Below are 24,185 nucleotides of genomic sequence, written 5' to 3' on the forward strand. Positions count from 1 at the left end.
AGCAGAAGACTCATTAATTAATAAGTTGTCAGCGGAGAGCTCATATTTACATTTTCTTTATTTCTTTTTTTCTTTGTTTGAGAGAGAGAGGGAAGGATGGAGGGAGCGCAGGAGTGGGAGGCAATTCAGAGGGAGAAGTAGGCTCCCCAGGGAGCAAGGGAGCCTGACCATGTGATCCCACGGGCCCCAAGATCATGACCCGAGCTGAAGGTAGATACCCAGCTGACTGAGCTATCCAGGCACCCCTCATATTTATATCTTAAATGACCAAAGGTTCATTTGTGTCTCTTCCTATAGGGCTGCATTAAGATTTAAAAAGGTTTTATCATTTTAGTTTTAATTTGCATTTCTCTTATGAGTAGGTTTGAGCTTTTTTTCCATATTGTATAAAGTAAAGCTTTTTAAAATACTCTTGGTAATTTCAAAATAAGTCAGATTAAATCTTTCAACTGAAGGTTATACCATATTTACCTGACTTTATTTCAACTTTTCTTTTTAATTAATCAATTAATTTAGAGCATGAGCAGGGGGAGGGGCAAAGGGGAGAGGGAAAATGAGAATCTCCAGCAGATGCTGTGCTGAGCGCAGAGTCTGACACAGGCTTTGATTTTGTGACCCTGAGATTACCACCCCAGCTGAAACCAAGAGTCTGATGCTTGACTAAGCCACCTAGGCGCCCCATTTCAGTTCTTAATATCCATATATTTTAAATACTTTTTTTGCTTTACATAGCATATTGCTGAAGGAAGGCTTTAATCTGTCATATTATTAAATCATTTTTTGGCAAACTATTTTAGTTTATTATGGAAAATATAAACTTAAAAGCAGAGAGAATAATATAATGAATTGCTATTTACTACCTTCTTGCACCTTTAACTTTATATTTCATATGTAAATGTTTCACTATTGCTTCCAAATGTTTTTTTGAAAGCATAAGTTTTTTTGTGGGGGGGAGGGTCAGAGAGGGAGAGAGAATCCTAAGCAGGCTCACACTGATGCAGGGCTCAGTCTCACAACTCTTGAGTTCATGATCTGAGCTGAAATTAAGTTGGATGCTTAACCAACAGCCATCCTGGTGCCTTATAGGATTTTTTTCTTTAGGTAATCTCTCTCCACGGTGGGGCCTGAACTCACAGCCCTGAGATCAAGAATCACATGCTAAAAAAAAAAAAAGAAAAAAGAATCACATGCTATACTGACTGAGCCAGTCAGGTACTCCTAAAAAGCATAGGTCTTTTTTTTTTTTTTCTTAATATTGGGCTCCCAATGTGAAGCCCAATGCAGAGCTTGAACTCCTGATCCTTTTTTTTTTTTTTTTTAATTTTTATTTATTTATGATAGTCACAGAGAGAGAGAGAGAGGCAGAGGCAGAGGGAGAAGCAGGCTCCATGCACCGGGAGCCCGATGTGGGACTCGATCCCAGGTCTCCAGGATCACGCCCTGGGCCAAAGGCAGGCACTAAACCGCTGCGCCACCCAGGGATCCCCGAACTCCTGATCCTTAGATCAAGACTTGAGCTGAGATCCAGAGTCAGGCACCTAACCAGTTGAGCCTGCTAGGCTCCCCAGCATAGGATTTTTAAAAAAGCATTATAACAGTACTATTATCACAACTAAGAAAATTACCAATCATTTTTCAGTGTTATTAAATACCCGCTTAGTGTTCAGGCTTCCCTCATTATCTCACGGGTGGTTTTTATATTAATTTATATTTATTATATTAGTTTATATTTTTATATTTATATTCATCAATGTTCAAGCAAGATTCATACATGGCATTTGGTTGATGTGTCTAAGTCTCTTTCAGAAAATTGTGTCACCTGAGTGGTTTAATAGGTTAGGATTTTGGCTCAGGTCATGATCTCAGAGTTATGAGATCAGGGACCCGGCTTCAGATTCTCTCTCTCTTGGGGATCCCTGGGTGGCTCAGCAGTTTAGTGCCTGCCTTCAGCCCAGGGTGTGATCCTGTAGTCCCAGGATCAAGTCGCACGTCGGGCTCCTTGCATGGAGTCTGCTTCTCCCTCTGCCTGTGTCTCTGCCTCTGTGTGTGTGTGTCTCATTAATAAATAAATAAAATCTTTAAAAAAAAGATTCTCTCTCTCTCCCTCTGCCCCTCCCTCACCTTAAAAAGAAGAAAAGAAAATTAATAGTTTTCCTTCTTTCTCTCTTCCCCCCTTTATCATCCTTACAAGTTTTTTTTTTTTTTACAAAACAAGTTGTCTTGTAGAAGTTTCTGTGTTCTAGATTTTGTGAATATGTTCCCTAAGATATCATTTAACATAGTCCTTTAAATTAGTAGTAAAGAGGTAGGTGGATCTAGAGGCTTAGTTCGATTTAGTTTAGTTTTTTTTTTTTTTTTTTTTTCCATCAACAGTACTTCATAGACAGTGTTGTATTCTTCCCTCTCGAGGCATACAGTGTCCGGTGGTTTCTGGTTGTAATAGACCAGTGTTGATGTTCAGTGCTTAGAATCATGCTATCATTACAACTTGACCAAGTGGTAATGTTCAAATTTTGAAAAATTTGAAAGTAATTATTCTAATGTATAATATAGGTTCTTATTGTTTTTTTAGGTAATTCTTTGTAAAAGACTGTTACTCTCTCATCCCTACTTTATTTATTAGCTAGAATACTGAGAAATTTAACCCATGAGTAATCAGAAAGGCAGAATAAATTCTTGATTCTCTGTTACCAGATCCATTTAGCTTTTAATCTTTATTTGCAGGTAAATCCAGGCAACCTTATTTTAATTTGTTCAGTGACTACTTTCAGACTATTTCTCAGATTTCTGGGAGAGATAATTCTCTTCAGCCTCATTATCTGAATCATTTATTAAGGAAGCAGTTTGTTCATGACTAATATGAGTAAAGGCTTATGTGAGGAGTTCTGAAGTGAGACATTTCTGGATATAGTTCTTTTATCAGAAGCCTGTGAAAGAGTTACCCCTCCTTACATCTCTCTCCTTTTATTGTGCGGAAAGAACCAATGAAAGCCTGTCTGTCCTAATAGGGTTGTCTTGGTTCTTCACACGTTATTTTGTTCTGCCAGTTAATTGAAACTGCTTGGAATTTCTGACTGATCCCTTCCTTAGAAGTTAGGAAAGAAGGATACTAAACAACCCAGTAAATGGGATTTAAGGAAAAGTTCTATGTATCAAGGTTACGTCAAGATATGGTTACTTGGGACAAAGGTCCTCCTTACATGTAAATGCTATTTTTGAAGCTGTAACTAGTTTTATTACAAATTACCTATTTCTGTGTTTTAGTGGATACTTTCCTTAATTTCTGAATTGAAATTTTGCAGAAAACATTTCAGTCTTGTCCTAGCATGCTAATGAAAAAGTCATAATAAATATTAGACCTCAGTCATAATAAGTAATAATTTCCTATTTTCTTTATAAAACCACACTTTTCTTTTCTTTCTTTTTTTTTTTTTTTTAAGAGAGAAATAGGGCAGAGGGAGAGGGGGAGAGAAGAATCTTAAGCACAGAGCCTGACACAGGGCTCAATCTCAGGACACGGGGCTCAGTCTCACAAACCTGAGCTCCTGATCTGAGCCAAAATCAAGAGTTAGACGCTTAGCCAACTGAGCCACCTAGATGCCCCTAAAGCCACACATTCTGTTAACTATTGGGGCTACATAGGATAAATTTTTTTTTAAATATTTTTTATTATTTATTCATGGTAGTCATAGAGAGAGGAGAGAGGCAGAGACACAGGCAGAGGGAGAAGCGGGCTCCATGCTGGGAGCCCGACACGGGACTTGATCCTGGGACTCCGGGATCACGCCCTGGGCCAAAGGCAGGTGCTAAACTGCTGAGCCACCCGGGGATCCCCGCTACATAGGGTAATTTTCAAAAAACCTGGTCTTTGCCCTCAAGGCATCTATTTTTGTTTTTGTTTTTGTTTTTTTGTTTTGTTTTGCCCTCAAGGCATCTAATGAGATGTCTTACCAACAAGGTGATTCTGCTGTGGGGCTATAACATTAGTGTGCACAGAAGACAAAAATGGCTTCATAGGGGAAGTGGCTTGTGGCAGACCCTGGAGGTGATAGTATCAAGCCTAGGTAGTGACATACTGGAGAGGCTGCAGAGTTTGGAAGAACCATTGGAGGTGGGGAAGCATTTTCAGGTTAAAACAGGATAACCTGAGAGGTAGAGCATAAGCTCTGGACTTGGACTGCTTAATCCTAGCTAGCACATGGTAGTAATGATTTAAAAATATTATAACCATAAGGGAGCCTGGGTGGCTCAGTTGGTTAAGTGGCTGCTTCTTGATTTCAGCTTAGGTCATGATCTCAGGGTCCTGCATCTCATGGAGCCCTGCATCGTGCTCCATGCTCAACAGGGAATCTCTTTGAGGATTCTTTCTCTTTCCCTCTCCATCTACCCCTTCCCTTGGCTCTCTCTCAAAATGAATAAATAAATAAGAAAACTCCCTAAAACTAACCAAAAAAACCTATTATAACCATAGTTAACATTTATTGATCACTTACAGACTAAGCATACTGTCTGAAGGCCTTTACGTACATACCTCATTTGACCTTCACAAAAACCTGTAACAGGCTGTGGTACTCGTGAAGGAATTGATCCTTGGATTAGTAAATCACTCCTGACTATATAGACAGAAATGAGGTCAAGATTAGAACCCAGAACAGTTTGACTCCACAGCCCACACTCTAAATCACTGAGTAGTATATGCTTTCTGTGGAATTAAAAATGCAGCAAAATCAGAGTGTTGAATAAAAAATTTGGAGAAAAGCATTCAAATTTGTTAAGATTTAATTATATGGAAGTGAGCAAGGATAGGCAGACAGCATTAGAATGTGATGCTTGAGTGCTTACATAAAAAGACATTGGAGAGAGTGAAAAGGTAAATGGATGAATTTACCAGATTTAGGACAATAGTAGGTTCAAAGAGCACAGGCACTGATGAACTTGAACACATGGCTTTTAAGCATGTATAAAGTAAACTTTTCTTATACTTAAAGAATGGTATAGTAGTTCTTACTGCCTTTGGATCAGTGGACTACTTGCCTGTATGGTGTAAAATATCTTAGATTTAAGGAAAATAGGAAACTTCATGGAATTGGTACTTCATTTTGACTGGAGCGGATCTTAATGTCATAATATTTAACATTTAATGAAGATGTTGACTCTGCTTTCTTTTCTTTTTTTTTTGCTTTCTTATAAATAACCCCCATATGTTTTGTAGAGTGCTGTTTTAATTTTTAAATCTTTGCAATTTGTTTGATTTGAGTGTTAAAACTAAGTTTTCACTTCTGTTTAAAGTAGAAGACACATTAAGACACATGGTTTTCTTCTCTTTAGGCGGAGGTTTGATCTACAGAATCCATCTCGAATGGATCGGAATGTTGAAATGTTTATGAACATTGAAAAAACTTTGGTGCAGGTAACTGAGAAGGTTAAATTATTAATTTTTTTCCTTTTGATATACTTTCACTTCTAAGATTGGCTTTATTGCACTGCCAGAAGATCAAAGGAGGAAAAATTTTCTGAAATCTATTATTTTTATGAGTTTTTGGGTATTAGAGCTATAAAGTTGAGTAAAACTTGTTATTTATAGAATATTGATCCTAAACTTCTGGTGAAATATACTTTCTTTCTTTTTCTTTTATATATATATATATATATATTTTTTTTTTTTTTTTTTAAAGATTTTATTTATTTATTCATGAGATAGAGAGGCAGAGACACAGGCAGAGGGAGAAGCAGACTCCATGCAGGGAGCCCGATGTGGGACTTGATCCCGGGACTCCAGGGTCATGCCCTGGGCCGAAGGCAGGCACCAAACCGCTGAGCCACCAGGGATCCCCTCTTTTTTTCTTTTTTTTTTTTAGAGAGAGACAGACAGTGTGGGGAGAGGGGCAGAGGATGAGGGAAAGAATCTTATGGGGCTTGATCTCTGACCCTGAGATCATGACCTGAGACTGCGTTGGATCTTTAACTGAGCTGCCCAGGCACCCTGATATTTTCTTTATTTCTCCTAATCCATTATTTGAATCTTTCATATTTACTATAAACACTCTCAGTCTACTACTGGTCACTCTTTTATATGTTCTTTTTTTTCCAGGATTTGTTTCATGGTTGTACCATAATTATAGATCTTACTTCTCTCCAACGAGATATAACCTGTAAGAGAGAACTTAATATTCTTTTCTTTCTTAGTATTTTATTGATGGCAATTTTTAATCACTAAATTAGCCTTCCTGGGGGGAGACAGCTGGCAGAAATTCAGCTAGGTATTATCATTAACTTGATGCCAGAGATTTGTCTTATAAACTAGCTAGCTAGTGAAATACTTTTTTTTGTTGTTGGTTCACTGATTTTTGGTGATTTGAGGAGATTTTTTTTTTTAATTTTTATTTATTTATGATAGTCACACACAGAGAGAGAGAGAGAGAGAGAGGCAGAGACATAGGCAGAGGGAGAAGCAGGCTCCATGCACCGGGAGCCCGATGTGGGATTCGATCCTGGGTCTCCAGGATCGCGCCCTGGGCCAAAGGCAGGCGCTAAACCGCTGCGCTACCCAGGGATCCCTTGAGGATTTTTATATAATAATATAATATAATATAATATAATATAATATAATATAATATAATATAATAGTTTTAATCATGCATGTTTTAACCATTGCTATTTGTAAGTTTTAGATGGGAAAAAAAGCTATAATCCACAGCCTTTATTTTTTAAGCAACTTACATAATAAGGCAAAATGTTCATTCCCCTGGGCTCCACCCCTCCCCCTAATCACTGCCAATAAAAGGTGTAGGTGAAAACACTACATTAGATTTGGACTGTTAAGATCAATTCAGGTAAGAATGGCTATATGAGTATCAATATGTTAATGTGATAACTTAATGAAAAATACAATGAATTTCTTTAAGTCATAATTCTGAATATTATGTTTTGTCCTGCTGTACTTAACTGCAGAGAAATGGATCTGGGGATGGCATTAATGGCCTAATGGCCTGCTGGATACCTAGGTTTTATATTGAGATGAGCTCCTACAGTCTATACAGTTTATATTCAACAACATATTCCCCATTTTAAGCATTATGTCTTTGTCGACTTTGGCCATTAGGGTAATTCATTAATGTGACATCATTTCAAAACCAAAAGAATTTCAAAATCTGTTTTTTCTTCCTTAGAGCAATTGTCTGACCAGACCCAACATCTACCTCATTCCAGACATTGATCTGAAGTTGGCTAACAAATTGAAAGATATTATCAAACGACATCAGGTAATAGACATGATCACATCAGAAAATTGTGTAGTAGTAAGTTTCTTACAAATCTCAATCATAATATCTTTTAGTTTCTGTGTATATCTGCATTGAATGAAAGTGATTTCTCTTTGGGTTCTTACAGTACCAAGTTTTTTCTGTCCATTCACCTCCAATTTTTATCCTAGAGTAGCATTTTCCCCCTTAGCATTGTTGGGATATAATTGATACCTAACATTGTGTAAGTTTAAGGTGTATAATGTGGTGATTTAATCCACATATGTAGAATTAGCATTTAATAGTCACAGGTATGAATTTATAGTCTTCTGTAATTTATTTTTTAAAGATTTATTTATTTTAGAGAGAACTGCATGAGTGAACACAGGGGGATGGGGGAGAGAGCAAGACTCTCAAGCAGACTCCCCACTGAGTGCAGAGTCCAATGTGGGGCTTGATCTCAAAACCCTGAGATCAGGGATCCCTGGGTGGCGCAGCGGTTTAGCGCCTGCCTTTGGCCCAGGGCGTGATCCTGGAGACCCGGGATCGAATCCCACGTCGGGCTCCCTGTGCATGGAGCCTGCTTTTCCCTCGTCTATGTCTCTGCCTCTCTCTCTCTCTCTCTCTCTCTCTGTGTGACTATCATAAATAAATAAAAAAAAATTAAACAAACAAACAAACAAACAAACAAACCCTGAGATCAGGGCAGCCCCGTTGGCCCAGTGGTTTAGTGCTGCCTTCGGCCGGGGGTGTGATCCTGGGGACCTGGGGTCGAGTCCCGCATCGGGCTCCCTGCATGGACCCTGCTTCTCCCTCTGCCTGTGTCTCTGCCTCTGTCTCTCTGTGTCTGTCATGAATAATAACAAATAAAATCTTAAAGAAAAAAACAAAAAACCCTGAGATCATAACCTAAGCTAAAATCGAGAGTTGGATGCCTAACAGACTGAACCATCCAGGTGTCCCTGCACTTACGTAATTTGAAGAGAGTGTGGTCAGCATCACTGCAGTCACAAAGTCAAACAAAAAAGAAGTTGATGGCACAGTTGTTGGTAGGAGTTGTTTCAAGTAAACCTATCTTCCCCTGCCACTCCAGTGATATGTTTTGTATTTATTATATATATGGACTGGAAAATTTTATTTTCCCAAAAGCTTACTTTGTCTTGATTCACATGTACCAGTGCTATCTTCAGACATCTTTCTCTTCCTCCTCTAACCTCATTTTAGATTGAGACCTTTGGTATTTACTGCATGTAGGTTTGTGGCTACATGTGTCTGAACTATAAGCAACCCCGTATTGTGGTAAACTAGTTGAGGAGATCTGGGTAGAAGATAATTTTCTGAAACAACGTCATTTGAGTTATGGAGTTTTACTAATCCTCAGGATTAGTTGAGAAGCCTCTTGAAATATCTTCTCTTTTCTTCTCTGAGATTGCCAGTTGTATTATGTTTCAGTAATTCTAAAATATCATCCAAGTTCCTAAAGCAAGGATTTCTTGTACTGCTTACTTTTGGAGATTTAGTACAGTGCTTTTCTTATATAAAACATCCTTTCGGAAGAGAAAGGTAATAGAATTGTGCTGTCAGATCAGGCAGTCTCAAGTTTACTTCCTTGTTCCACCAGCATTTTGCCTTTGAACCAGTCACTTAACTCTCCTTTCTCTTCTGGACTGTTTATTGGAGGGGCTGTCAAGTGTAATTTAATTATGTGTGGAGTGATAGAAAGCAGAAATGGAACAAATTAACCTGCTGGCTCCTAACTTCAGCTGAAATTACCTACTCTTATTGCTACAGAGTTATCCTGGGAGAAGCTTATATATTTTCTTACAGTTAATACTGAACATTTAGTTCTTGTTTTTCTTAAAAAGTCTGGCTTAGTGCTTGTGTTCTAGGGATAATGTATAGAGGGATATAGAAGGATCTTCCTGGTTTCATAGAATCATAGGGAAGAGACCATAAGCTAATGATTTAGTGAATACTGATGATTAGGCCTTAGCTCAAACATTTAAAATGCATTGATAACTCCATTGTTTGAGTACTTAACAGTGTACCTGTCACTATTCTTAGCTCATTGCTAAATTGTAACAATTCTTGTGAAATAGGTATTATTACCACTCTTTCACAGAAGACACTGAAGCACAGAAAAAACTTAAAATACTTATATCACCCAAGTAGAAAATGATAGAGCTGAAGTTCAAACCCAGGTCGTCTGATGGACTCTAGAGGTCACGATCACAAACACTCTGCTCCTCTGACTTTTGCCTCATACTCGTTAGATGTTGACCTCCCATTTTTAGCGTCTTGTGATTATTCAGAAGTGTGCCCAAACTACTTAAAATGATTTATAAGTATTTATTTTAATTATATTTGCTTTATTATAGTTAATTCACCTTCTTTAAAAAATATTTATTTATTTATTTATTTATTTATTTATTTGAGAGAGAATGAACATAAAGCATGAGCTGAGAGGAGGGCCAGAGGGTGAGGGAGAAGCAGACTCCCCACTGAGCAGGGAGCCTGATATAGGGCTCCATCCTAGGACCCTGTAATCATGACCCAAGCTGAAGGCAGACGCTTAACTGACTTGAGCCACACAGGTACCCCCAGTTCATCTTTAGATAGCCCTAAATTTTAGAATTTTGGAATTTCTTTCCCGTTGGAAATAGCATTGTTGTGTTTTACTGATTGTAATAATTAGTAAATATTCATTGCCAAAATAAAAATTAAGAAATACATTAAGATGCTAAAGATCCTTCTTTACGCCTGATTTTTAAGACTTGTCCTCATTCTTATGGTTTCTAGAATGAACACTTTTTTTTAATCTAAGCGGCTTTCAAAGAGGTGCCTGGGTAGCTCAGTCGATTAAGCATCTGACTCTCGATTTTTGCTCGGGTCATGATCTTGGGATCCTGAGATTGAGCCCTGTGTTGGACTTAGAGCTCAGCATGGAGTCTGCTTGTCCTTCTCCCTCCCCTTGCCTGTGTGCACTCTCTCTCAGATAGATAAATAAATAATCAGTCTTTTAAAAAAACAGCTTCCAAATCATAATCTAGATTGTATGCAGTAGTTTAGTTGTGGTCTAGCTAGACCTAAGTTTAGTATTTATGTCATCCACTATTCTAAAATTGACTTAAAACAATAGTAGTGTATATACATGCTAGAGACAAGTCAAATGTCCATCCTGTATGTGTATGTCATGGTCAAAAATCTGAATTGATTCACTTCAGATAATTGTGATAATTTATGATGACGTTGGAGTAACTTTTTTTTTAATTTTTAATTTTTTAAAGATTTAAAAAAATTTATTCATGAGAGACACAGAGAAGAGAGAGAGAGAGAGAGAGAGGCAGAGACACAGGCAGAGGGAGAAGCAGGGTCCATGCAGGGAGTCTGATGTGGGACTTGATTCTGGGACTCCAGGATCACATCCTGGGCCGAAGGCAGGCGCTAAACTGCCGAGCCACCCAGAGATCTCCTGGAGTAACTTTTTAGAATTAGAAATACTCCTATTACTGATAAGGTTTCCTAGAGATATATTGAGAATTAGCAAGAGGTACTTGTATTATTTTTCTATGCAACAATATAAACTGTATCTATAGATAATTTACATTTTAATTGTTCTCATTAATAATTATTTTCCTTGGGATCCCTGGGTGGCGCAGCGGTTTGGCGCCCGTCTTTGGCCCAGGGCGCGATCCTGGAGACCCGGGATTGAATCCCACGTCGGGCTCCCGGTGCATGGAGCTTGCTTCTCCATCTGCCTGTGTCTCTGCCTCTCTCTCTCTCTCTCTCTCTCTCTGTGTGACTATCATAAATAAATAAAAATTAAAAAAAATAATTATTTTCCTTGACTAAAAATAACAAAAATATTATACTCTTAAAATGCCTAAGTAATAAAGTAATGCCTTTATGATTCTTAAGCAGTTTGCATCTGGCAGTGCATAGTTTGTTTGCCATTGCTTCACTCTTATGTTCATTTGCTTTCCAGGGGACTTTTACTGATGAGAAGTCAAAAGCTTCCCACCACATTTATCCATATCCTTCCTCACAAGAGGATGGTAAGTTAATTTTTTGTTATGAACTCCTACTTCATTAGATTTTGAGTTTTATCAGAGATTTAAACAATATATAACCAGCATTTTGAAAAAGAGACTTTCAAGTATTAAAACACTTGCACAGGTTATTTGTGTCTTTTCTAATATTTTGCTGAATTGGGCTAAGCAAACTAATTCTGTGATGTCCAACTTTCTGATCATTGGACTTTGATTTCTTTTTTTATTGGTTAAGTTTAGATATGCCTTATGTAATAACTTTTTAATGTTTCCTGTGTAGCTTGTGTTCTGAAAATTAGGAGACATGGCAAAATTGAAAGAACATGTTTGGAGAAGATGGGCTTACTGGCTAACTGAATGGGGCTCCTCAGCAGTATTTCAGTTTGGTGAATTTATAATGGTTCAGATTCTGAACTTTAGCTCTTCCATCCTGTAGGTCAATTTTGTCAGTGGCCAGAGTTCTGTAGAGCTACAGAAACGGATTTGTTGAGAAAGAAAGTATGAATTCATAGAATAACCAAATTAATTTGAGAAATAGATCTCCTGTAAGGGATCAAGTCTTTTGGTTAACGTAGCATATCCCGTAGGACATCTATATAAGAAGCTAAATCATATTAAATTTGAGTTGGTTATTACCCCATGCTGAGTACTTTTTTCTGACTAGTGCATTTATGCAAGAAGTTAATAATAGAGATTAGCAGACAATCCCTGTTTAAGAAATATATTTCCAGGTAATCCATGGGTCAAAGAAGAAATTACAATGGAAATAGAAAATCTTTGGAATGGAACAATTATAAAATGAATAATAAGTACAAGAATGTTAAATTTTGTATAGCTGAAACTATACCCAGAAGGAAATTTGTATCTTTAAATGTGTATGTTAGGGAAGAAGATAGACTGAAAAATCAGTGATGCATACATCTTTCTCAAGAGTTTGGAAAAATAACAGCAAACTAAAGCTAAAAGAAGGAAATAATTAAGAGTGAAAATTAATTTTGTGGCAAATATATAGGAACAAAGTGCTCAACATTAACAGAAATGGTTCTCAGAAAAGATCAATAAGGCTATTCAGATCGTGCTGCAGATAAAGCAAGAGAAAAAGAACAAATAATGTCAAGAATGGAAGTAGGACATTGCTACAGATCCTACAGATATTGAAAACAATGATAGAATGGATGTTAGGTTAGGTTTGTGTGGTTGCTTGATTGCTTTTGCGTGGTGTCAAAGCTAAGAAACCATGGCCTTATCCAGAGTGAATAAATTTTACAACTTGTCTAAGAGTTTTACAGTTTTAGCTCTTACATTTAGGTCTTTTTATCATCAGTTTGATAGCTACAGGTTTGATTTTATTTGTTATAGTAAAAAATCTCAGCTCTGTGAATATTATGCTTTTATAAAGTGAGAAACTTTACCCTGCCTTTAGTATTTAACTGGTTGTTTCTCGGCCTATTTTCCCGTTAGGTAATAGCAACTGGTGTCCACTAGATGGGAGTGGTGGATAGCTGTGATGTTAGAATACTGATTTCTGTTGCAGGCTTTGTTCTCTAATAAGGCCGATATAAAACTTTTAGCATGTGCACTTTTTGAGAAAAATTGCCTTTTATAATTGTTACATCTAGCTACTTAGGGATTCCTTACTGGTGCTAGTTTTATTTTTTTCCTTTGTTTAATACATCCTTGTTTACTGCATACTAATGCTTGCTTGGTATTATGAGTAGCTAGGGCAGTTATTAGGAGATAGCATTTAAATTTAACTTTTAATATATTGAAGGCCTTTTAAAAAATATAAGACATTCTGCACACTGTGTACAATATACCTTAGAATAACTATCAGGTAAATGTTGACTCTCACCAAAACCTCATGCTAGGCTCTTTACAAGCACATATTTCAGGTAAGTATATAGATGATAACAGTACCAGCCACACACACATTAGAAGCTGTGTTGTAAAACCCTCGAAAATGCAGTATAACTTTAATGAATATTAGTCAGAATTTAAAATGTGATATTTAATGGGTCTTGATTTATTGGTAAGATTTTGGGTATGGCATGCTAGAAGAGGGTGCAAAATAAGCAAAACCATAGAGGTAATCAATTATGAACTTTGATGGAAAGGAAACAGCGGTTTGGCTATGTATCTCACGGTAGTGGGAGAGAAGAGTAGGTAGGTGAGAGGACAAAGCTCTGGTGTAAAGAGTTGTGTTTTTATTAGATGGATAAAAGTGATGGTAGATAATATTGATGAATTTGATGAACAGATATGTGTAACTGTGGCTGTATTAGGTAAATTTGCCTGGGAGCTGATTTCTGGGATATATGATAGAAGGAAACTGGTCAGAGAGCAAGACCCTTTGAGATGTTCTGAGATAAATTACTGAGTGAAGGAAAGTCGTGTCATTAGATAAATATATTTATCAGGAGAGCAAAGGAAATTAGATGGCAAGCCAAGGGTGGTCCATATCTTAAAAGTCATGGGGGAAATAAGGGAAGCATTTTATTTTACTTAATTTTTTGCAAAGATTTTATTTATTTGAGAGAGAGTGAGTAAGAGAGAATGAAAGAGAACAGAAGTGATGAAGAGGGGCAGAGAGAGAGAGGGAGAAACTGCCTGCTGAGCAGGGAACCTGAAGTGGTGCTCAATCTCTCAGGATCTTGAGATCATGACTTGAGCTGAAGGCAGATGCTTAACGGACTAAGTCACCCAGGCGCCCTATAGAAAGCATTTTTAAATGCAGGAGGTTGGCAATGGGACTGTTCTACAAAGAAAAGTGAGGCCTGAGACAAGGCATTTGGATTTGTCAGTAAGAAATAATATGTAACCTTTGAGAATGAAATTTTGGTAACTTGCAAGTGAGAGTAAGTTGTAGAGTTGGTGGAAGATCACCAATTTCTCAGAATGTATGACCGGGAAAAGAAAGTGGAGGATGCCACACAGCAGGTGGCCTGACTTTTGTCTTTCAAGATTTGGTTTTATTGTGTGTTTCTGGGTGTAGCAAAAGTAAACTGAAGCACATAATAGAGTTGAAACCTAGAAGGGATAGGAGGATTGGTTTAAGAACGCGAGTTGAATTACTGATTTTAGCAGAAAGAATATGTATTTCCTCAGAGATGAAAGAAAATGAAGAGAATTTTAAAAAATCAAGATATTCATTAGAAGAGGAAGACTAAATATTACTTACAATATTTATTTAGATGAGTGCCTATGTCCCTTAGATTTTCTTATCTTCATTCTTTTTGTTCATCTGACTTGGGAATTTCAAATGTCAATCTTTCAGTATTGAGTTCTGATTCTTTCTTCTGATTGGTCAAATCTGATTTTGAACTCTTTAGTGGATTTTTCAGTTCAGATATTCTATTCATTAATTCCAGAATTTTTAAAATTCTTTTTTATACTTTCTATCACTGTTGATATTCTGTTACTGTTCCATGCATCACTTTCCTAATTTTGTTTAGTCCTTTAATGTGTTCTTTTGTAGTGCATTGAGTCTCTTTAAAACCATTATTTTAATTTCTGTATACCAATTTCATATTCTACAACTTCAGTGAATTCATTTATTCTAAAACTTTTTTTTGGTGCAGTCTTTAGGATTTTCTAAATATAGTAGCGTGAATTCTGCAAATGGTGATAGTTTCCCTTCTTTTCCGATTTGGATGCCTTTTATTTCCTTTTCTTGCCTAATTGCTGTGGCTAGGACTTCCAGTACTGTGTTGAATAAAAATGGTGAAAGTGGATATCCTTGTCTTGTTTCTGATCTTAGATGAAAATCTTTCAATTTTTCACCATTAAATAGATGTTAGCTGTGGGCTTGTCATATATGGCCTTTATTATGTTGAGGTATGTACCCTCTGTACCACTCTGTCAAGAGTTTTTATTCACAAGTGGATGTTGAACTTTCTCAGATTTTTTTTCTGCATCTCTAGAGGTGATCATATGATTTTTGTCCTTGATTTTGTTAATGTGGTGTATCTCTGATTGATTTGCTGGTGTTAAACCATCCTTGCATCTCTGGAATAAGCCTAGTTGTCATGATGTATGATCTTTTTAATGTATTATTGAATTTGGTTTGATAATATTTGCTTGAGGATTTTTGCATCTGTGTTGATCAGGGATATTGGCCTGTATTTTTTTTTTTTTTTTCTTGGCATTTTCGTCTGGTTTTGGTGTCTGGATAATGCTGGCCTTGTAAGTTTGGAAGTATTCCTTTTATATTTTGGAAGAGTTTGAAAAGGATTAGTATTAAATCTTTTTGGAATATTTGATAGAATTCACTACTGAAGCCATCTGGACTGGGACTGCTGTGTGTAGGGGGTTTTTAAGTTACTGATTCCGTCTCCGTACTAGTAATCAGTCTGTTTCAGATTCTCTAATTGTTCATGATTTAGTCTTGGAAGGTTGTTTCTAGGAATTCATCTGTTTCTTCTAAGTTGTACAGTTTGTTGGTGTTTAGTTATTCGTAGTAGTTTCTTACAGCTACTTAGAAGTTCCTTTTTATTTCTGTGATATCAGTTGTAATATCTTTTTCATGTCTGATTTTATTGGTTTGGGCCCTTTTCCTTGATGAGTCAATTTTGTTTATATTTTTTAAATAACCAGCTCTTGGTTTTATTGCTTTTCTATTGCCTTTTTAATATCTATTTCATTTATTTCTGATCTGATTTTTGATATTTCCTTCTTTCTACTAACTTTGGGCTTCATTTGTTCTTCTCTTTCTAGTTCCTTGAGGAATAAAGTTGGGCTGTGTATTTGAGATTTTTTTCTTGTTTCTTGAGGTAGGCATTTATCACCATGACCTTCCCTCTTAGAATTGCTTTCGCTGCATCCCACAAATTTTGGTATGTTATATTCTTTTGTGTTTGTTTTGGATTTTTAAAATTTCTCTTGATTTTTTTTTTTTTTGATTGCTGTTGACTCGTTGGTTTTTCATTTAAAATGATTATTTAAAATTTTTTTTAAAAAATTAAAAAAAAATAAAATGATTATTTTGGGGGCTTGGGTGGCTCAGTTAGCAAGTGTCCAACTCTTGATCTCAGGTCATGATGTCAGGGTTATGAGTTCAAGCCCTGAGTTGGGCTTCATGCTGGGTGTGGAGCCTACTTTTTTTTTTTAAAAAAAGGATTATTTTGTATTTATCGGGTAATTTATATTTGTTTTTTTAAGGTCAGTTTTTGAGATTAATTTTATTCCTTTGATTAGGTCATTTCCCCTTTCTCTTTGTGTATCTTATTTTCTACTGTGTTTTGGGCATTTAAAAGAAGAGCTGCCTCTCCTGGTCTTTATGGTCTGACTTTGTACAGGGGAAGACCTTCACCAGTCAGCTCAGCTGGAGATTCTAGGCATCTTTCAAAGGTTTCTGAGGATGCATCTTCTGTGTGTTTATGGGTGTAAAGAGGTTTGCGGATTTCTCTTTCATGGGCTTCTAATATCTTGCTTTCCCTGTGTCTCTCAGCTTTCCCACAAATTCTCTATCATTGCAAGGAGCCACTGAGCTCTCATTTGAGTTGTGGTGCCTAGGCTTCCAAAGAATGCTGGTTCCCCATCAGCACTTTGAGTCGTTTGAGACAGAAACCTGTCCCTTGGGCAGCCCTCAGAAATGCCAGAACATAGGATGTTTGTTTCACTTCTTTTTCTCCCTACCAGTGGAGAAATTGTGATCTGGATGCTTTCTCCTGATCATAGCCAGTTGACTCAGCCTCTGTCTATGGCATTACTGGTTCTCTAGTACTACAATAAGTCGCTAAGATTTCTTTTGTTCTCATTGACCACCACACATCCAAAATATGTCAGTTCCATTAGTGCTCTAAGTCAGGTGAGGCAAACCAATCCCTCAGACAGCCTCAATAATTTGGGATATTGGATGCACATTCACTCTTCTCTTTGTAGCCCAACGGAGAAGCTGCAAGCTGAACTTTTCTTCCTGATCCTGCTGAGCTCTGCTGGCTTGAGAGAATTGCTGTTGTGGTTGACATGAAATGGCTTTTCTTAAAAAAAAAAAAAAAAAAAAAAAAAAAAAAAGGCTTTTCTTACCGTTTCAATGTAGCTGTTCTTGACTTTGAGCTTGCCTGAAGTACTACAACTCCTTAACTGGCTTTTAGAGTTCTCATGAAGACTTTTTAGATGGTATATTGATGTTAAGTCAGTGTCTCTGGTGGAGTAAGGTCTGGGGCCTCCTGTAATGTTTGCTGATATTACTTCCTATACATTATTTTCTTTATTGTCAAATAAAATTACATTGTATGGATATACTACCTTTTGTTTAGTCAATTGTAAATTTGTGAACTCTTATTTGTGAATAATGCCATTATGATAATTTGTGTACAGGTTTAACGCAGACATACGGTTCCAATTCTCTTGTGTTTATACCTAGAAATTGAATTGCTGAGCCATATTGGCAAGTCTGTTAAACATTTTCTGATACTGCTGCCATGTTTCCCAAGGTAGCTATACCATTTTACAAAGTTCCATCAGCATTTTTTTGGAGATAGCAAGTTCTCTACATTCTCAACACTTTATTTACTCCTTTTTTTATATTAGCCATCCTAGTAGGTGTCAGGCAGTATCTCTTTGTGTTTTTGATTTGCATTTCCCTAATTGTTTAATGATCCCAAGTTTCTTTTCATATGCTTTTGGGCCATTTGTATATCTTCTTTGGAGAAATGTTTCATTTGATCCTTTGCTTTTTTTTTTTTTTTAAGATTTATTTATTTGAGAGAGAGAGAGAGTGCGTGTGAGTGGGGGCGGTGGAGGGTAAAGGGAAAGGGACAGAAAGAATCTCCAGCAGACTCCCTTTGAGCATGGAGCCAGATGTGGGGCTTGACCTATTACATTGAGATCGTGACATGAGCCAAAACCCAAGAGCCAGACACTCAACCACCTGAGCTACCGAGGTGCCCCCCATTGCTTATATTTTAGTTAGACTGTGTCTGTATTGTTAAGTTGTGAGAGTTATGTTTATATTCTCAGTTTGAACTAATTTTTACTCAAAACTATGGTGGTTTTATTGGTTCTGTGTAGCGTATGGTTATCTCTGGGAAGAATGTGGATTTACATCTCTAACCTTTTGTTATTTCTGCTCCTGGGAAAATTTCCGAAGGCAATCAATCAGTGCCAGAGTCTCTGTAAAAAGGATGAGTATTCTTTTTTTTTTTTTAGATTTTATTTATTTATTCATGAGAGACCCAGGGAGAGAGCGGCAGAGACACAGGCAGAGGGAAGAAGCAGGCTCCTTGTAGGGAGCCCAATATGGGACTTGATCCTGGGACTCCGGGATGATGCCCTGAGCCAAAGGCAGATGCTCAACTGCTGAGCCACCCAGGAGACCCAAGTATTCTTTTTTCTTTACCTTCTAAAGCTGCACAGCCTTTGAAGATAGATTAGTATTCTAAAGGGCATCTCTTAATAGTATATTTTGTTGATTGCTATATTATAAGTGATGAAAGACCCACTGGACTGCTGTTCATTTTCTCTTTGGCCATCTTGGGATATCATGTTAAGGACCCAGGCTTAATTTCTTTCTTTCACTTTCTCTCAAGATAGTAAGGTGAGCAGTTGTATGTTTGAAAATACAAGCTTGGAAAAAATAAATAAATAAATAAAAAAGAAAAGAAAATACAAGCTTGGGGCGTCTGGCTGGCTCAGTCGGTAGAACATGTGACTGTTGATCTCGGGGTAGTGAGTGTGAGCCTCATGTTGGTTGTAGAGGCTACTTCAAATAAAAATTAAAAAAAAAACATAGGCATGTGGGCTTTCTTGCCTCTACTTGGTGAAGCTGGGGCTATTTATTGTTGAAATTGGCAATGAAAAGCCATTTTTACTTAGCTAGTTTCACTTAGTTTTTCTATTTTGCTATTTCTTGGGCTTTAAGGAGCTTACTTTATTAGTTTCCTCTGAGCACTAGAGACAAGCTTGCTAAGCTAAATTTAGACTACCAAAGAAACACAGCATAACAAGTACTAAAACATAGATATAATCTAACTACGATTCAGATCAATAAGAATCATCCTATAAATTTGTATAAATTTACACCTCTCTTTGGTAAGGGAATTCGAAGTACAATTATCTAATATGATCTTGTTGATTATGTTGTTGTTGGGAGGGCTAAATTAAGAAGCAGGGCACCATTTAAAAATAAAAAGAAATAATAAAAATAGTATTATTGATGAAAGCTTGATGTAGCAGCCTGTGAAGTGTTGTAGGATACAAGAGATAGTGAATCTAGAAGAATATATGGTAAAACTTTCATCAAGTACGTAAAGCATAAAAAAAAAGGACGTAAAGCATGATTTACACTTTGAAAAATGTACACTAATTACAAAGCCTCACAGAAAAAGGGAGAAGAGATTTTTACATGCAAAATGTAGTAGTAAAGTGATCATGATTTGGATGGAATTGGAGACAAACAGGCAGGTGAGTGGGAGGGTGAGTATTTTACTGCAGTGGACAATTGGATTTGCCAAGGGTAATAGATAATAGGCCTAGATTAATAATTCTGTATATGTGGCTAAAATTTTTCTCTTAATATGAGAGATACAATGTTCAGTTATGAGGATATTTTTTGGGGAGAGATGCTTACTAGCAAAACAAAAATTTTAAGTAGAAATTAAGTCTAAATAATAGCTTATTTATTTATTTTGTCAGCTTGACTAAAGTATTTTCTTTTTCCCTTTCAGAAGAATGGTTGAGACCCGTGATGAGAAAAGATAAGCAGGTGTTAGTGCATTGGGGGTTTTACCCAGACAGGTAATGTTGATACATCCTGAGATCTGCCAGAATTATTTATATATAGTTTCATTTTCTGAATAGTGACAGCCTTGTTGGTTTCAGTACTTGATCTCATATTTTGAGTCTTACTGACTTTTCTTACTGAAGTTACAGAACTTTCAATTCAAAGTCCCAAGGGATTATTTTTCTTAATAAACTGATATTTGCTGCATTTGCCAAAAACAGCCCTTCAGTATGGTATTAGACTGCTAATCTAGATTTGTTTCCTTCAAGAAATGAAATTTCTCCCTACTATTTTATTACTGTTTTGTTTTACTTGTTTTTTCAAAAAATCTTCATGTCATACTATTAAGAATGAATTATTTTATGTCTAAAATGGAGTTTTTCTTCTTGGTGGAAATTTGTTTACTTATTGTCATTATTACTTTGAGATCATCATAACTCATACTATGTTTCATTCTCTATAAATAAAGAATATTTAAATATGAACTGGATGTTCATATGTTCATGAAAATGGTAGTCTTTTTAAAATTAATATTATGCCTACATAGGACACTTACAAATAAGGATAATCTTCCATGAACTTCATCTTCTTAAACCTACAGTAGAGCTGTGTGGGAGATTCTGACCGTTGTGGGTTTTTCATGTCAGACTAGTCTTCTTTCAACTATACCCCTATCCACTTTTAGCCTTCTAGTCTAATTAGAAGCAAACCCCAAACATAACATTTTAATAATAAATATTTCCATATGCATTTCTAAAAAACAAGACCTCATTAAAAATAGTAAAGGTAATATCACTGTCAAACCTAAAATTCCTTTATTCCTTTATTCCTTTATTTATTTATTTATTTATTATTTATTTATTTATTTATTATTTATTTATTTATAAAAAGAGATATTATTTATTTATTCATGAGAGAGACACACACACAGAGAGAGAGAGAGAGACAGAGACAGGCTCCATGCAGGGAGCCCGACACGAGACTGGATCCCGGGTCTCCAGGATCAGGCTGAAGGTGGCGCTAAACCGCTGAGCCACCCAGGCTGCCCAACAAAATTCCTTTATATCATCTATTCAGTGCTGTCATATAAATGATACATATCATTAATGTAAGGTTGATATATGTTGTAAGTAGAATTCAACCACATTTTGTGATTGATACATTTCTTTCTTTCTTTTTTTTTTCTTATATACTTTTTAACACATTTTTCAGTGTCTAGGTTCTCTCTCTTCCCTACCCCCAACCACATGCATTGTATTATTTAAGAAACCAGTGTTTGTCCTGCAGAGTTCACCACAATGTGGGTGTTTTTTAAATGTGTATTTGAACATGTTTTTCCATTTTTTGTATTTTCTTTAAATTGGTAGTTGGATCTAGAGTTAATCAGAGTCTACTTCAGTTCAGGTGTGTGTTCCTCATCATCATCTGTTGACCCATAATGTCTGGTTGTGTCCTCTTTTTAAGTTAATCTATTTGAGTAACTTTATTTTACTTCTAAAGATACATTTTATTTTTAAAGGTTTATTTATTTATTTGAAAGAGAGAGTAGGGGGAAGGACAGGGCGGAGAATCTCAAGGAGATTCCACACTGAGCGTGAAGCCTGATGCAGGGCTGGATTTCAAGACCCTGAGGTCATAACCTGAGCAGAAACCAAGATTCGAATGCTTAACTGCGCCACACAGGCGCTCCTGCAAGGATTTATCACTATTACTATTATTATTACTATTATTATTATTTTAAGATGTTATTTATTTATTCACGAGAGACACAGAGAAGGAGGCAGAGACATAGGCAGAGGGAGAAGCAAGCTCCCGATGTGGGACTCGATCTAAGCTGGAGACTGACATGCAACTATTGAGCCACCTGGGTTCCCCAAGATACTTTTTAAGAAGGAAATAATATATCTTTATACATTCAAAATTTTAAGAGTGTATGCATAGTTTTCATACAGGTTGAGTTAGTTAGAACCAGATTGAATCTGCCTCTGAACCATAATTGATTACTTTAAATGAACTAACAGATTATTTATTTATTTAAATATTTTATTTATTTTTTCATGAGAGAGGCAGAGGCACAGGCAGAGGGAGAAGCAGGCTCCATTTGGGAAGCCTGATGGTGGGACTCAATCCCGGGACCCTGGGATCATACCCTGAGCCAAAGGCAGATGCTCAACTGCTGAGCCACCCAGTTGTCTGTAACAGATTTTTAAAGAATATTTTTAATGAATGCTTTCAATAAAGCATCTTGTCTTTTTTTTTTTTTTTTAAGATTTTATGTATTTATTTGACAGGGAGAGTACAAGCAGGGGGAGTGGCAGGATGAAGGAGAGTGAGAAGCAGAATCCTTGCAGCACAGGGAGCCTGACACAGGGCACAATCCCAGGACCCTAGGATCATGACCTGAGCCTAAGGCAGACACCCAACTGACTGAACCATCCAAGCGCCCCAAAACATCTCTAGTCTTGAGGCTTCAAGTAGTCCTTGGTACTATTAAGCAAACCTATCAATATTATAGGAACTCTTAATTTAAATAACTTTGCCCTTTGAAACATTTAGATGGAAACTCAAATTTATGATAGCAAGCTTCGTTAAGTATATAGTTGCAATACATTTTGTAATAACATAGTAAAAACATATTCACCTATTTGCTAGCCTTTTCTTTATCTACCAGATAAAACATAGTAACTAGTTTGAGTCTTCTCACGGAGGCTTATTCACTTCTTTATTAACTATACAGCAGTCTCCCACCCCCCTCATCTGTGAGGGATTACTTTTAAAGACCCCCAGTGTATCCCTGCAACTTCAGATAGTACTGAACCGTATATATGCTATATTTTTTCTTTCTTTCATTTTTATTTATTTATGATAGGCACACAGTGAGAGAGAGAGAGGCAGAGACACAGGCAGAGGGAGAAGCAGGCTCCATGCACTGGGAGCCTGACGTGGGATTCGATCCCGGATCTCCAAGATCGCGCCCTGGGCCAAAGGCAGGCGCTAAACCGCTGCGCCACCCAGGGATCCCATATGCTATATTTTTTCCTATACGTAGATACCTGTGATAAAGTTTAGTTTATAAATTAGGTACAGTAAGAGATGAACAGCAATAACTAATATAAAATAGAACAGTTGTAATAATATAGTTTAGCAAAAGTTATGTGAGTGTGGTCTCTCTTCTCTCAAAATACCTTATTGTACTGTACTCACCTCACCCTTCTTGTGATGTGAGCTGATAATAATGCCTAAGTGATGAAGAGAGGTGAGTGGTGCAGGCACTGTGATGCTGTGTTAGGCTGCTACGGACCTCCTGAGAGGTCCAAAGGAGGACCATCTGCTTTTAACAACATTTGACTGTAGATAACTGCAAGTTTGGAATGTGAACCCTGGGTAAGGGGATACTGCTGGAGTTTGTGCCCTCACTTCTATCTCTGTGACTTTTTTTTTTTTTAAGATTTTATTTATTTATTCATGAGAGACACAGAGACAGAGGCAGAGACACAGGCAGAGGGAGAGAGAAGCAGGCTCCATGCAGGGAGCCTGACGTGGTACTTGATCCTGGGTCTCCATGATCAGGCTCTGGGCTGAAGGTGGCGCTAAATCGCTGAGCCACCGGGGCTGCCCCTCTGTGACATTTTGTACTCAAGGCTTACAGAATGTTAGGTTAGCAGTTGCTAACTCACCATTGTAATTTTTACCTGGTATAATTAATAACTAGGCAAAGGAAGTCTTTTCCTCCAGACCATGTTTTAAGTGTTCCCAGAAAACTTACCGGAGTGCTAGTAATAGATATATAGAGCCATGTTTGTTCCAAATGCTTTTGAACTGACTTCTGAGTAGTGGCTTCATGGAGCCAGTGCTTGTTACCATACTTGTATTTAATTTAGATATTACTTACTTCTACGATAATTTATTGGCCACTATGGTAGCATTGACAGAATTTCAGTTTGGTAGATGATCTTATGCTTATTTCAAAATTGTGGGGGAGTAGGATGAGTGATTCAAAGCGAGAACCCTTTAGCAAAGAGATATGAAGAAAGCCCACGTGGCTTGACTATAACATGAATGGGGGAGGAGTACTACGAGATAGGGTGGCAGTCATAGGACCAGATCATGAGACCTTGGCAATCCACCATAAGGATTTTGGCTCTTTTCTTTGAGTAAGGTGGGGGGTAAAGT

General features: G+C 37.0%; 1 protein-coding gene across 6 annotated transcripts in view; it reads left to right on the top strand.

The window, feature by feature from the left end:
• SMARCC1 (SWI/SNF related, matrix associated, actin dependent regulator of chromatin subfamily c member 1) overlaps nt 1–24,185 on the top strand; it is a 172,170-nt gene that overhangs the window by 33,359 nt on the left and 114,626 nt on the right. For 5 of the 6 annotated variants that reach the window (XM_035703279.2, XM_049098009.1, XM_049098013.1 and 2 more), the window contains 4 exons: nt 5,329–5,410; nt 7,170–7,262; nt 11,227–11,296; nt 19,957–20,026. In XM_035703279.2, coding sequence (XP_035559172.1) covers nt 5,329–5,410; nt 7,170–7,262; nt 11,227–11,296; nt 19,957–20,026 — 315 coding nt within the window. The remainder of the gene's footprint in view (nt 1–5,328; nt 5,411–7,169; nt 7,263–11,226; nt 11,297–19,956; nt 20,027–24,185) is intronic. The other variant, XM_049098010.1, reaches the window with a different exon arrangement.

Source organism: Canis lupus, chromosome 20, assembly GCF_003254725.2.
Source record: "Canis lupus dingo isolate Sandy chromosome 20, ASM325472v2, whole genome shotgun sequence".
Lineage (NCBI taxonomy): Eukaryota > Metazoa > Chordata > Mammalia > Carnivora > Canidae > Canis > Canis lupus.